Below are 14,796 nucleotides of genomic sequence, written 5' to 3' on the forward strand. Positions count from 1 at the left end.
CAGACCAAGTATAAGAACACAGGATGCAAAGCAGTGTGATTTGGCCATGAAGGAATAACCAGTAACCTGGAGTCAAGTTGCAAAGGCCTGGCTTTCACAGTCTGTCTTCTAACTCTCTAATTCTGCTTGGAGATCAGAAGTCTATGTAGCCTCATGTCTGAATATGCTCTGCTAGGTATAGGAAGGATAATTCACTATAATCCTTTTACAAAGATAATTATATGCTTCACTTCTTTAGGATTATTGTTAAAAATAGAAGGACCAGGGATGTGTCAAGTGACAAGGAAATATATATGCATATATATGACAAGTTCACTTTTCTCTATGATGAAAGTACAAGCAGCTGCATCTTTCATTTCCCACAATGCCTAGCAGCAATTACACACACAATTCAATATGTACTTATTTGTGGTTCTACTGACTCTACATTCATATGGTTGGAATTTTCAGGTTTTTTTCCTAGTAGTACTCAACATTTCCTTGCTTTTATAACTAAGAACATACTCTTTCAACACAACTGATAAGTGTTGGAATGCGATTATAGAAGCACAGAGAGTTAGATATCTCTGAATAGTGATCAACTCTACGGCCCTAGCTTTAGCAGTATCATTTTCTAAGCAAATGAACTAACTAGCCATTCACCTGTATTTAATATAATATTTATCAAAAGAGAGGGAAGCTATTTTCATATAAGATTCCGCTTTCATTTAGGACCACATTTTATCACAAACAAAAATCTATTTTAGAGAATAGTAGTTGCCATAATCTTCCTAAAGGTTAAAAATTTAACAACAAATTATCAGGAACTTATTCTTTATACCCAAGAGGAAGCATAATACAATAGTAATAGTCAGAACACTTGGATTCTAGTCTTGGTCATACCACTCAAACAATCCTTTAACGAATAACAAAATGTTAACTTCATCTGCCCTAAATTTCTCACAAGTTTGTTGTGTGGACCCAATAAGTTAACAGATATGAAAGTACACTGTCAATCATAAAGCAATATTTAAATGTGAGGAATCATCATTGTATTTAACCTAAATTTCCTCTGATAAAATGTGAACTCATCTGCTCTTGTTATCTTCAAAGGCAACAGAGAAGACTTGATCTCAGGATTAGCTCTCTAGATAAGACACTTTTATTTGCTTGAAAACTAGTTTTAAATTTAACCATATCCTTTTCTTCTCCCCACATGAGTAACTCAAATCCTTTATATCTCCCCCTAAAAAAGTGATAATTTAATAGCACTTTTCTACACTTTCTCCAAGACTGGTATAGCCCTCTTTAGTTCTGAAGCCCAGAAATGTGTACAATGTTTTTTAAAAAAAAAAAGCATCAAACTAGAATACTGTAGGGAAGATTACTAGCTCTTATGAATACTGTGTTGCATATTCATTCTACTACTCAATATTCTTACTAACAAAGCACAGTATTAATGAATTAGTGTGTTTTTCACTGTGAAACCTAAAATCTTCTCAGCCATTCTCGTACATAATTCTTTCCACTGCCATTTTTCATGGGTACACTGTTATTTTTAATTTACTTCTCACATTTATCAAAATCATTTTGAATTCTAATATGACATTCCAATATAGCTCACTTTCACTGAACTGTTGTCATCTGCAAACCAAACAAGTAAACTTTCTTGTGGTGATGGAAATAACATTCAGTATAATACAAATGTTAAATTATGAACCAATACAAGCATACCTTTCACTTCTCCCCAGTTGACAATTATCCAACAATAAACAATCTCTAAGATCAGAGGTTCTTAATGTTCTTAGGGTCATGAGCCCCTCAGGCAATCTGGTGGAGTTTATGGACCCCTTCTCATAATAACATTTTAAAATACATAAGATTAAGGAAAATAAAGATGTAACTTTTCCCCTTGCCAGTTAAAAGGTTCCCCTGAAATATTAACAATGAACCACTTCAGGGTCTATAGACCCCAAGTTAAAAACTCCTTCTTAAGATTGAGATTTCCATAAAGATATGTAATGATCTAATTAGTTTCACATTTTCCCATTTTCTTGTTGAATTTTTGATGTAGGAGACAGCCAGAAAGTGTAATGGATAGAGCACTGGGCCTGGAGTTGGCAAAATCTCAGTTCAAATTCACTTTCAGACACTTAGTAGCTGCATGAGCCTGTTTATATCTGTTTGCCTCTGTTTCCTCATCTATAAAAAGGAAATAATAATAGCACCTGCCTCTCAGGATTGTTGTGAGGAATAAGATACATGTAAAGCATTTCAGCAGACTTTAAAGAACTATATAAACTTAGCTATTATTATTAATATTATTATCATCATCATTATTATCTAAGATACAAGTTCAGCTGAAAACAGTTACCACTGAGTTGACTAAATATCCTTAGCAAATGATGTGCCCCATAACTGAACTTTTTAGAAAATTGCAGTTACTACTTTAAGCACCAAAACTTTCATTTAAATAATTTTTGATAGAAATTGCTCTAAGACATATCATATACACCCCAATCTCTTGTAACAGAAAACACTAAACCTATTTTGATAGATTCAGGTCATAATATAAACATCAATTATTCTACCATGACAATGCCTTCAGAATTACATAGGGCCTCTTACAGTAAGTGGTGCCAGACTGCTTTCTTTCTCTTTATAAGTCTTTGTACTCACTTTTTAGAGTACATGCTACTATAATATGCCTACAACACAATACAGCACAAACCTACATATGCATATAAACAGTGAAGTACATATGTTGTCTGTGTGTACCTAATAATAGGTATTAGTGTCTTTGTGCTACTACATCAGGACAAACATTCAGTATTTACATTACATGTATATGTTTGTACATGTACAATAACAGAGCTTCCTTTGACTTTCAGTGACTCTCAAGAATGCTCTCACTGCTTTTAAATTGTTATTTGATTTTCTACATACTAATGTCAATGATGAACTAAGAAATGCTCCTATAAAATTAAGCACACAGCCTCTGTGATCACCATTGTGTTAAAACCCTGACACTGAGTTCACTCTGAATGCTTTGTCACTTATACTGGGGTCATGAAAAGATACAAATTTGAAATGTTAGACATTAGACTTAAAAATAAATGGATTATTTGTAAACATTTAACATTCTTCCTTGGTTTCTCATTCTATTATCTTATCAGAAACAGAAAATAGTTTGATAAGTACTTTGCAAAGTCATGCTAACTATTACCTAGTTGAGAAGGCATTCTCAAAAAAATTAAAGTCATATTAATTTTTACACAGTAATTGTTCACGGGTGATAAGCTTATATATAAAGAAAAAGGTTATTCCTTATTCAAATAAAAGCATTTAAAGGACTTCTTTCACACAAGTTAGACTTACAAATATTAATAAGGAACAATAAATTTACTATATAAATTATCAAAATAATAATAAAGTCTTTAAGTATTCTGCAATAGCAGCCCGATTTTCTTGAAAGTGTGTAAATCACTGAAAACAGATTTCAAGATGACTAGGATATTTTAAAAATCATCTTTTATCAGGTCTTTCCTACTTTCATTTTAGTTTCATGTATCATTAATCTACTACTCATAGATTTTTTGTTCCTTTTTCAAAATATGAAGGCTTAAAATAATTATTCAGTAAATATTCACTTTACCTTCATTTGAGTCAATTAACCATTCATCCCCCTTTAATAAACAATATTTTTATTTCCATTTCTCTTGTTTTATATATAACCATACACTACCAGGTGCTTATATTGGAAAAAGGGATAAAAGACCACCTGGAAAATCAAAAAATCTATAAGTTCAGTGTCTATATCCAGAAAATTATTAGAAAAATGTTCTCTATATTTTAATTTCTCTTATATGCTTTACATATTTAATATTATTTCTTTAGCTTCACTATCTGTATTCCCAAATCCTTTACTATTTCTTTCCTTCCAGTTTTCACATTTTTCTTTATTTACTATATGTAACAAATAATATGTTATCCTACAACTGCTTTCCAACTTTAAGACTAGAGACTTGAAAAAAAAAAGTATCATGGAATGGAATGGGAACATACTTATTAAGTCCTTACTGTGGGCCAAGAAATGTACTAAGTGCAAGGGATACCAAGAAAAAAGGCAGACAATCCCTGCTCTCAAAAACCTCATGTTCTAATGGGGGGAGTATATACATAAAGAAAGATAGAGTTCATGCCAAAATGGAATGATCAAGTGGTACTTGAGTTCTGGTAGGGAAAGTAGTTGGTCAGATGGCAAAGCCCTGAGGACCTTGGGAAGCAATGGCAGGACAAATGGTCCCAGACCAAGAGAACAGTGGGTCCAAGAGTCAGAGCAGAGTGAGGATCTGGGATACATCCAGTAGAGCTGGGGATGAATGACTTATCAACATCCATGTGAGAGTGGGCATCATTCAGTACAGTTGTTAGGTAAATACAAGTTTTAAGAACTATACGAAATTTAATAACAATAGAGGTCAATGATTCAAATGAATTACAATTCATGGCTTCTCCCCGCCCCATGTACTGATGATTCCAACACCTATTAAAACGTTCACCAGAGTCTGGGTAGGGTTAGGAAAAGGAGACAATTTAAATCAGTCAACTTGGTTGAAAAAGGTCAAAACTACTCGCAATAATTAGATTCTAGCATTCCCTAAGCATTTTAATACTTGCCTCTCCTAATCAAAAGTTATTCAAAAGTGTTTTACTTGAATATATATTTATCTTAGTGACTGATAAACTAAATAGGTCCATAAGTAAATTAATCCTTAAAATGCTGAAAACTTATCACCAGACAGTCATTTATAGAACATTACTGATGAAATGAATTCTCTTACTTGTTTTGGGAAAAGATACAAGTTAACAAAAATTAAATTGGGAAAAAACGAAAAGTTTAAATCTTAGAATTTTCAGTTTTTCTTACCTTCTGATGTTTTCCATCTTTTCCATAAATCTTCAACAGTAATATGTTTATCTTCTCTATGCAGATGGCTATGTTTATTAGTAGCATCCTTATATTTCATATCTTCTCTGATAAACTATAGAAAAGAAAAGTCTAGGTTAAATACCAGTCATCTTAGAAGGAAAATCAAATGTTACTCTTAATGAATTGGGGAGTAGAATAAACACTCAACTGAACTGCTACAGAAAAAAAGTCTTACATTGTATTATGCATGGATACGATTAGATAACTTCTGAGACTGCCTCTACAACTGACACTGTCTAGACACCAGTAAAAGGTAAGTTTGGTCTGAACATGATGAAGAATATAAAGTTGATGACAGAGGTAGAAGCAGATAATTACTGGCCGACGCAATCCCTGGTCAAATCAAGAAATAGGAAGTCTAACTGTTTAAATGGCACCCTGAGTACTAGCAGCATGCAGTGAAATTAAAAAACAACATTTAGTTTTTCATACTTCTTTTTAAGTTAAATCACTAATTCTTGTTTTTAAAAACTAGCGAAATATTTTCATGCTATAAATCTAAGTTTCTGATAAAATATTATTCAAATAATTCCTAGTTACATATTCTCAAATATACTTCTGTACACATACTCATACTACACAGGTTCACATATTTAGAGCTGGAAGGGACCTAAGAAACAATCTAGTCCACCTTGCCCACTCCCTCTCATTTTGCAGCTAAAGAAACAGAAGTCATACGAAGTATTGTGATTTGCCCAGTTTCACAGACACTAAGTGACACAGTCATAATGTGCAAGTATACAAGATAACACATATGAAGATGGCACGTCACATGTGAAGCACAGAATTTGGAATGCATAGTACAGGAAGAGAAGTAATGTCTAATGAGGTTCAAAAGAAGTGCTAAGTTGACTAGATATCATTTGATCCACCAGATCCAATCCAACAAAGCATCTATGATGCATCCTTCTCATGCAAGGCGCTATGCTATACACCAAGGCTACAAAAACAACCTGAAAAATAACCTCAGCTGACAAGGAGTTTACATTCTACTAAAGGGAAATAACATGTAAACATACAAGTATAAACATGCTAGCTTGACAAGGAGGAGAATGTAATAATAACTAAGAGATCTAGAGAGGTTTCCTACAATGTGTGTGTGTATGTATATATGTCTATAATGTAAAGAACATAAGAATTCTAAGAGACAGAGGTGGGGAAATAGTGTGTTCTAGATATGGGGAGAGTTGGGGCAGCTTATGCAAAGGCAGAGAAGCTGGTCATAAAATAGAAAGCTAGTCTGACTAGAGCACAGAGGGAATGAAATGGAGCAATGTGAAATGAGCTTGGAAAGGCAGACTAAAGCCAGACTGGGTAAGAGTGTTCAATGCCAGGCTGACAGGTTTGTCTTTCAACCTAGAGACAACAGTGAGCCATGAAAGGTCCTTGAGCACAGGAGTAAGACAGCCCATCTTTTGGCATCTGTGTAGAGGATAGACTGGAGAGGAAGAGAAACTAGAAATGAGGAAATCAATAGTTCAGGTAAGAAGTAATAAGATTCTGAGTTAAGGTGGTGACTGCATGAATAGAGAGAAACAAACAGATGTAAGTTATGCGGTCAAAGAAGAACTGACAAGATTGGCACCTGACTCACTGGCTATGGAGGGTGATCAAAGATGATCCCAAGGTTATGAATCTGGATGACTGGAAAGCTGGCAATGCCCTACACAGAAAGAAAGACGTTTGTAGAGGGGTAGGTTTAGGAAGAATACCAAATTCCATTTTAGACATGAAAAATGAAACTGAATCTAAAATACCTAGAGGACCTTCATTTGGAAAAGTTCAACAAGCAACTGGTAATGAACAGGCTGTCACTCAGGAGTAAAATATAGAACAAGATATATCGATTTGAGAGTCATCTATACAAAGATCATAATTAAACCCATAAGAGCTAATGAGATTCTCAAGTAAAAGAGTACATATAGAATAGGAACGCCCAAGACAGAAGTTTGTGGGAAAATCTTCTTAGAAAGCACAATGTGGACAATAATTCAGCCAAGAAGACTGAAAAGCAACAAGAGGCAAGAGAACCAGGTAAGTGCAGTGTCATGACAACCCAGAGAGGAAAGAGTATCCGGGAACAGAAGGTAGTCATCAATGTCAAATGGTAAAGAAAGTACAAGTTGAGTAAGAACTGAGAAAAACTCTTGCAATTTTGCAATTAAGATACCATTGGTAACCTCAAAGAAGCCAATTTCAATTGAGTATTCAAGTCAAAAACCATATTAAAGGGGATTTATAACTGAGTGGTAAGAGGAAGAAGTTCAGAGCAAAAACAGCATTTGGTCTAAAACACAGTGAATTTAGAATTCTGGGCTGCTATTTTGAGCCCAAATGTAAGATTTAAAATTTATCCTTTAAAATTTCTCTTTAGACATGTCCCACCATTATAGCCTGTCAAGAGTGAACAAACAGGTCACAAACAGCTGGATACGAGTCCAAAACACTGTTACCAAGTCAAGGAGATAAAGAATCTATTAAGAAATAAGATAAGATGTTTAGCTGCAAGAGCATTAACTGCAAGCTGTACTGGTTACCTAAAATCCAAATCTAAAGTTTCTTTACTGTGTGAAAAATAGCAGGGGTGGAGGAAAGAGATCATCACAGCAGGACAAAAAGGAATTAATAAAACATGGATAATAATAGCACCTAGCACCCAGAATTGTTGTGAGGATTAAATAAGATATTTGTAAAAACCCTTAGTACAGTGCCTGGCACACCATGGAAACTATATAAATGCTTCTTGTTGTTCTTGTTGTTATTAATAATAAACATTTGTTGACTGACAAGTGGTACAAAATAGGAAATTCTCTCCCTTTCTATACATTCCAGCTTATCAATTCTCCAACTAAGATCTGATGGCAGAATACAATGAGACTAGCACTATACATTATTAAGTACATTAGATAATAAAAATAAATTGATTCAATTAAAATTAAAAGAAAGAGAAACCCTGTGCTACTTAAACAAACCAAACTTGAAATGGATTTGCTGGATTTGCAATCAAAGAACATAGATTTGAATCCTGACTCTGCAGCTGGCCACCTTGGTAACCAAACATAAGTTATTTAATCTCTCTCAGCCTCAATTTCCTCATTCATAAAATCAGAGTACTGAACTATGTCACGTTTAATATCTTTTCTAGGACAAAATCTAAGTTATTATATCTTAGTTGATTACATTGTGCGAGCAAAAGAAACATCATAATCTGATATTTACAACTGTAGTGTTTTTGAGATTATGCAAAGAAATCAATGAGTTAATTGCAGCTTAACTTCCAAATTCTGTTGAAGGGAACTAAGAAATCCTGAAAATGTACGGAGCGCTTGACAAAAAGTCTCATTCCTATATTACATAAATACAGAATTTTAGAAACAGAGCAAGTCACCATGAGAGGAAAAAAAAACACCTCAAAATACTACCAACAACTAGTCATCCAGTCTCTGCTTGACAGCTTTGAGTAACAGAGAGCATACTACCTTCTTGGGCAGTACTTCATTCTTGTAGACAATTCTAATTATTAGGAAGCCTTTTCTCACAATCAGCCAACTCTGTCTCTCTTCAAATGCCACTTAGGCCCTCTAGAGGGGAACTGTGTAACATAGTTGATAAAAAACCTTCAAGTATCACCAATGACATATAGTGGCTATATGATTCCGGGCACTTTAACCAGGGAGCTATGTGGTGTAGTGGATAGAGTATCAGGCCTAGAATCAGGAAGACCTGAGTTCAAATCCAGCCTCAAACACTTACTAGCTGTGTGACTTTGAGCAAGTCACTTAATCCTGTTTACCTCAGTTTATTTGTAAAATGAGCTAGAAGGAAATGGCAAACCACTCTAATATCTTTGCCAAGAAAACCCAAATGGGATCACAAAGAGTCACATACAACTGAAAAACAACAATTTATTTAATCCCTCAGTCATCAGGAAACTCTGTAGGCCTACAAGTCGAACAATTCCATATGGGTTTTGAGATCTCTTTTCACTCTTCAATAACCCTTAGATCTTTTTTTTAAGTTTCAATTTTGCATTCTCCCCAGCCCTTCCCTCACCTATTGAAAAGGAAAGAAATGTGATATCTATTATACATCTGAAGCATGCAAAACATATTTATATATCAGCCACATTTGGGGGGAAGGGGGGCAGGAATAATTAAAAATGCTTCAGTCTATAGTATAGAAATTGGAAAGACACAAAGGAACTAATTCTAGGAGGAGGAAAAACTGGAATTATCTGAAGAGCCCTATATGGATATACAAGAAACTTATCAATTGACTTAGATTTAAAAATAAATTATTGACTATAGAAGTAAGGACAGGTGACAGAGGATGACTACAAAAGTGTGGTATGGTCCTGCAAGACAATCACATGCCAAATTGTGTCTTCACAATATCTCCTGCATATGTCCCCCTCTCTCCATTCTCCCGGACTGTCTTCTCCCCATTCAATACACTCTCTATACAGCCACCAAAAGTGTTTTCCCTAAAGCACAAAGCACAAAAGCTGGTGCACAATTCCTTGGGTGTAGCCTTTTGACTGAGTTTAAGTTTTACAGAACAAATCCTTTTATTAAGGGATTTTGTTCTGTGAAGTTTGGTTTCAGTCAAAGGGCTACACTTGAGGATCTAGAAGGTCACAGGTGGCCTCAAGGTCACTGGTTCTCTACCCCTGGTTTATATATTCTGAGTCTATCAGTTTTGTATCTGGAGATGGGTAGCATGTTACATTACAAGTCCTTTGGACTTATGCTGGATCACTGGACTGATCAAAGTCCTCCACAGTTGATTATATTTACAATATTGCTGTTACTATATAGACTGCTCTCCTGGTCTCCAGCTCACTTCAATTCATCAGTTCAAATAAGTCTTCCCAGATTTTTCCAAAACCATCCTGCTCATCATTTCTTACAGTACAACAGTATTCCATCACAATCATATACCACAATTTGTTCAGCCATTCCCCAACTGATTGGCATCCCCTCAATTTCCAACTCTTTGTCACCACAAGAAGAGCTGCTATAAATATTTTTTATACAAATAGGTCCCTTTCCTTTTTCTTTGATCTCTTTGGGATATAGACCCAGTTGTGCTCACTTCACTTTTTCTGAAACCATCCCCTTCATCATTTATTATAACACAATAGTATTCCATCACATTCATATACCATAACTTGTTCAGCCACTCCCCAACTGATGAGCATTTCCCCTCAGTCTCCAATTCTTTGCCACCACAAAAAGAGCTGCTATAAATATTTTTATACATGTGGGTCTTTTTCCTTTTTCTTTGTTCTCCTTGGGGTGTAGACCTAGTAGCTTTATTGCAAAGTCAAAGGGTATGCACCATTTTATAGCCCTTTGGGCACAGTTCCAAACTGCTTTCTAGAATGGTTAATGACCCTTTAATCTTAACACTTACCAGATGCATTAATAGAGGGAGTTTCTTCACTGTGAGCTTCCTAACAATGAAATCACGGTTCAAAACCCCCTATTTTCCCTTCTCCGTTCAAAGCACCCTCTATACCCAAGCACCCTCTAAGCTAAGTAACTCAAAATTCTCTTCCACAAGATAGCCCCTCGAATGCTCAAATGTACTATGCTGTTCTCCTGTACCTTTCTTGAGACTAAATATCTCCAGCTTCTTAAATTATTTATTATACAACATATTCTCCAGTCTCCACACAATCTTGACTGCATTTCCTATTTACACAATGCAGTTTATCAATACTCCACATGTTGTCTAAGTAGAATATAGTGGGGCTCTAAACATTTAATTAGGAAAGCTATGCTTTCTTAATATGGCCTCAGATTACATGAACATTTGTGGCTACAATGTCACATAATGACTCATGATACTGAGTCTGTATCCTCTAAACTTTCCAGACTAGTATAAAAACATTGCTTTCTAAGAACATCTCCTTTCTCCTGTACTTTGGAATCAAAGAATAGGTATTTTGGTTTATCCTATTGAAATTTCTCTTTAAATTCAGCCCATCATTTTAGTTTGTCAAGATCTCTTCATCCCATTGATAATGGAGAATGGGTCAGTGAGGATGATCAACAGTTTCAGCCCTGCTATCTTATCTAAGTACCCTGGCAAATTTCCTAAAGAACTAAGTATGCTCTGTAGCTGTCAGAAATGGGATCTACTTGAGCATTGCAGGTTTTATTTTGTGAGGTTTTTTTAATGTTCCTGAAATATTCTATGTAAATCAATTTCTCAACATTTAAAACATACTCTGAATGAAATTGGGACAACGTGCTAACTTAAGCAACTTCTCAATGTACTTAAGAGTCTAAGAGGAATGGGAGTCTGAACATCCCCTAAATTTAGACAAATTTCGAAGAATCTGGATGGTAATAAAATATTGTGGCAGGGCTGTAGGAAAACTTATTATCTCCTTAACATCTTGTGGTTTACCATTACACATCATTAGAAGTCAGAACTGCCTCCTTTACACAATGTAAACTGATACATCAAGCACCAAGAGTTGGGAGTATCCCCAGAAAAAGTTTATGCATACAGGTCCTTGGGCTGAGTCTTGATGAAAACTAAGGATTCCAAGGGGTAAAGGAGAGAAGGGAAAACATTCTAGGAAAAAGGGACAGACAGCACAAAGGCTATAAGAAACAGAGCACCTGGGAGATGAACGTTCCTTTGTAAGGAAGAGCAAGTAGGTTAGTATGGCTGCACATAGGGTTAGTGCATGGGGAAAGTGGATAGGTCAGAAGGATGAAAGGTAGGAAGGGGCCATAATTGGAAGGGCTTTAAATACACAACATATAGTTTCTATTTGACTTTCAAAGTAACAGGAAGACATAGAAGTTTATGAAATAGGGTGATGACACGGCTATACTTGTATTTTAGGGAAAACACTTTTGGTGGCTATGTAGAAGATGTATTGAAATGGAGAGAGGACAGTTCAGGAAAGTAGAGAGAAGGGGACATATGTAGGAGATGTTGTGAAGACATAATTTGGCATGTGATTATCTTACAGGACCATACTACACTTCTGTTGTCATCCTCTGTTACCTGTCTTCACTTCTATAGTCAATAATTTATTTTTAAATCTAAGTGAATTGATAAGATTCCTCTGTATCCTATAAGGCTCTTCAGACAATTCTAATTTTTCCTCCTCCCGGAATTAGTTCCTTTGTGTTTTTCCAATTTCATTCTTAAGTTTCCCATCCTTGCCAAGCTTGTTATGCCCCTATAAAATTTTAGTCCTTCAGAGCCTGCCTTTGCTTCTTCTTCACCACCAAGATCATTCCCAGCTCTAAATCCATGATCCCACTGAAATCTGCTTTTTCAAAATCAAAGGTGCATTTAAGACAATAATTGGCTTTCCCCTCCTTTTTCATAAACTGCAAAAGGAAGTAATATTTTAATTCTAGAAAGCAGCTCTCTCTGTGAGAATCAGATACAGCACAGAATTTCTCCCTTGTTGTTTGATCAACCTTTCCAAAGAAAAGTCAAGACATTATTAGCTGCTCTAGTTTTGTCAGAGAGCTCCAGCAAATGTCTGGATAACTGAAGTTTCCATCACTTTTCTATCATGCCTTGCAGATTATTCTTTCTGTCCAGGTGGTCTACAGTATATACCCTGATAAGAAATTGCTTCTGTTCCCCCCTCCCTTGAACTTTCTCTAAGCTCTCCCTCCACTGCCTCCTTTTAGTTCCTATATTCCTGAACATACCTTACTAATATACAACACTAGTCCACCTCACATACTTCTCCCTGTTGTCCCTACGCCTTTGGAATAACATACATCAGACATGAATCATGATTCAGTCAAAGATTCATCCCATCAAGTTTCCCATCAAGTTTTAGTAATAACTGTTGTGAAATTTGCCTCCCTACGTTAGGATGTCTAATTCCTCTTGCTTGTTGCCTAACATTTGTGCACTGCTACGTAAACATTTGAGGCAGCGGTTTTACTGATGGCTCCTTTATTGGATTTTGTTTCTGGTGAATTTCTAGGTATCTCAATAGCTCTTTATCTTTTACAGGGACTGCTCTTGATGTTATCTAGCTAGACAGATAAGTAGAAGTTTTCTCCCTCCCCAATACTTTGCCTTTTAAAGTATCTTTGATGAGATTTGAAAGACAACTGCATCACTGATTACTCATTAAGGCATTTTCAACTGAAATATCTTGTAAGCATCTCAAACTCAACAGATTTAAAACAGAAGTCATTATCTCCTATCCTTTCTTCTCCCCAATCTTCTTCTCATTCTAACCTTTCTATTTAAGCTCACAATTTCAGAGTCATCTTTGACTCTTCATTCTCTTTTACTATTCATACCCAAACATTCAACAAGTCTGGCTGATTCTCCTTCTACAATATCTCTCACATCCAACTCCTTCTCTCCACTCACATAGCCACTAACTTAATCCAAGGTTTAATCATATCTTGCCTAGACTACTGGATGACATGTTTATCAGATTTCCAGGTGACAAAAACTGGAAGGGATAACTAAAGTGCTAGATTACAAAGTCAAGGTATAAAAAGACGCTGAGGTAAGAACCTATAGGCTGAATTTAATAATATAAAATTAACATAGAAGTAAAAATTCTATACTTGAGTTAAAAAAAATTTCAAAAGTACATAATAATGGAGATGTGGCATGGTAACAGTTAAAGAAATTTGGAAGTTTTAGGGAAATGCAAGTTCATTATCAGTTAACACCATGTTAGCTTAAGTAAGATAATGCATAGACTGCAATAAGAGAAGCATGGTGTTGAGAACTAGGGAGGTGATAATCTTAGCATATTTTGTCCTGCTTAGAGTACTATGCTCAGTTTTGGGAGCCACATTTTAAGCATAACATAGATAAACTGGAAAGCTACCAGGTAAGTACAACCAAGATATGAAGATACTTTAAGATCACGCAGGATAAAGATTGTTTGAAAGGCTAGGAGTGTTTAGTTGGAGAGACTATTTTAAATGAAGGTCATATAAAAACAAAAGACATTAATGCCATTTCTTAAAGACATTGGGTTGGAGGAAAGATGATCAGGGAGATGGGGGAATTTGAATATGAATAATGTGAAAGAGATATCAAACTTGTTCTGTTTGGTTTTGGTCCCAAAAAATAGAAGCAGAAAGAAAAACAAAAAATGAGAAATAGGTAGATCTAATTGGGGTCTGAAACAGATGACCTTCACAAGACAATACTGTGCCTCTACTGTCCATGGGAGTCACATACACACACATAACAACAGACTCTCTAATTTAAGTAACTTGGGAATTCTGAAGATTATAAAAAATAAAGAACTCTCAAAAAGAATTTAAATTATTTGACAGATTTTTTTTCATGTAATGAGAACAAAAGACTTTTATTTAAACATTGCACTGTTAACACCAAAAAAATGCAATTAACTAATCTTAGTTGACGGACAAACTGAAAGGGAGAGAAATTTCTCTTCAATTAAAATGCTAGAAAATGGAAGGATTTTTCAAATATTATGTCAATTTTGTGGTTTCAATCAATAAATCCATTAAGGACTTTCTGTGGGTAAGGTACAATGCTGGGCACTAAAGATTATTTTCTTTAAGCAGACCTATGACTTCACCAGTATAGCAAGCTTCCTATGAAAAATTTCTTCTAACAAAGCAGAGTGGCTCTTCGTAGGTGACTTACAGCCTTAGAGAATTGCCTCATGTACTGAGAAGTCAAATGATTTACCCAGATTCACACAAACAGCGTGTGCCAGAACCAGTACTTAAATCCAGGTCTTCCCAACTCTAAGTACATCTCTCTCTGTCAGCACACATATCACCTCTACAAAGATAAGGATAAAAAGACAAAAAAGAAAATAGCAA

The 14,796-nt window shown here is 35.3% G+C and overlaps 1 protein-coding gene across 2 annotated transcripts in view; it reads right to left on the minus strand.

Annotated features, from left to right (window-relative positions):
* Nucleotides 1-14,796, minus strand: part of STIM2 (stromal interaction molecule 2) — a 178,821-nt gene that overhangs the window by 77,741 nt on the left and 86,284 nt on the right. For both annotated transcript variants that reach the window (XM_020992232.2, XM_020992223.2), the window contains exon 3: nt 4,910-5,024. In XM_020992232.2, coding sequence (XP_020847891.1) covers nt 4,910-5,024 — 115 coding nt within the window. The remainder of the gene's footprint in view (nt 1-4,909; nt 5,025-14,796) is intronic.

This window comes from Phascolarctos cinereus, unplaced genomic scaffold (genome assembly GCF_003287225.1).
Source record: "Phascolarctos cinereus isolate Bilbo 61053 unplaced genomic scaffold, phaCin_HiC Scaffold_9;HRSCAF=440, whole genome shotgun sequence".
Lineage (NCBI taxonomy): Eukaryota > Metazoa > Chordata > Mammalia > Diprotodontia > Phascolarctidae > Phascolarctos > Phascolarctos cinereus.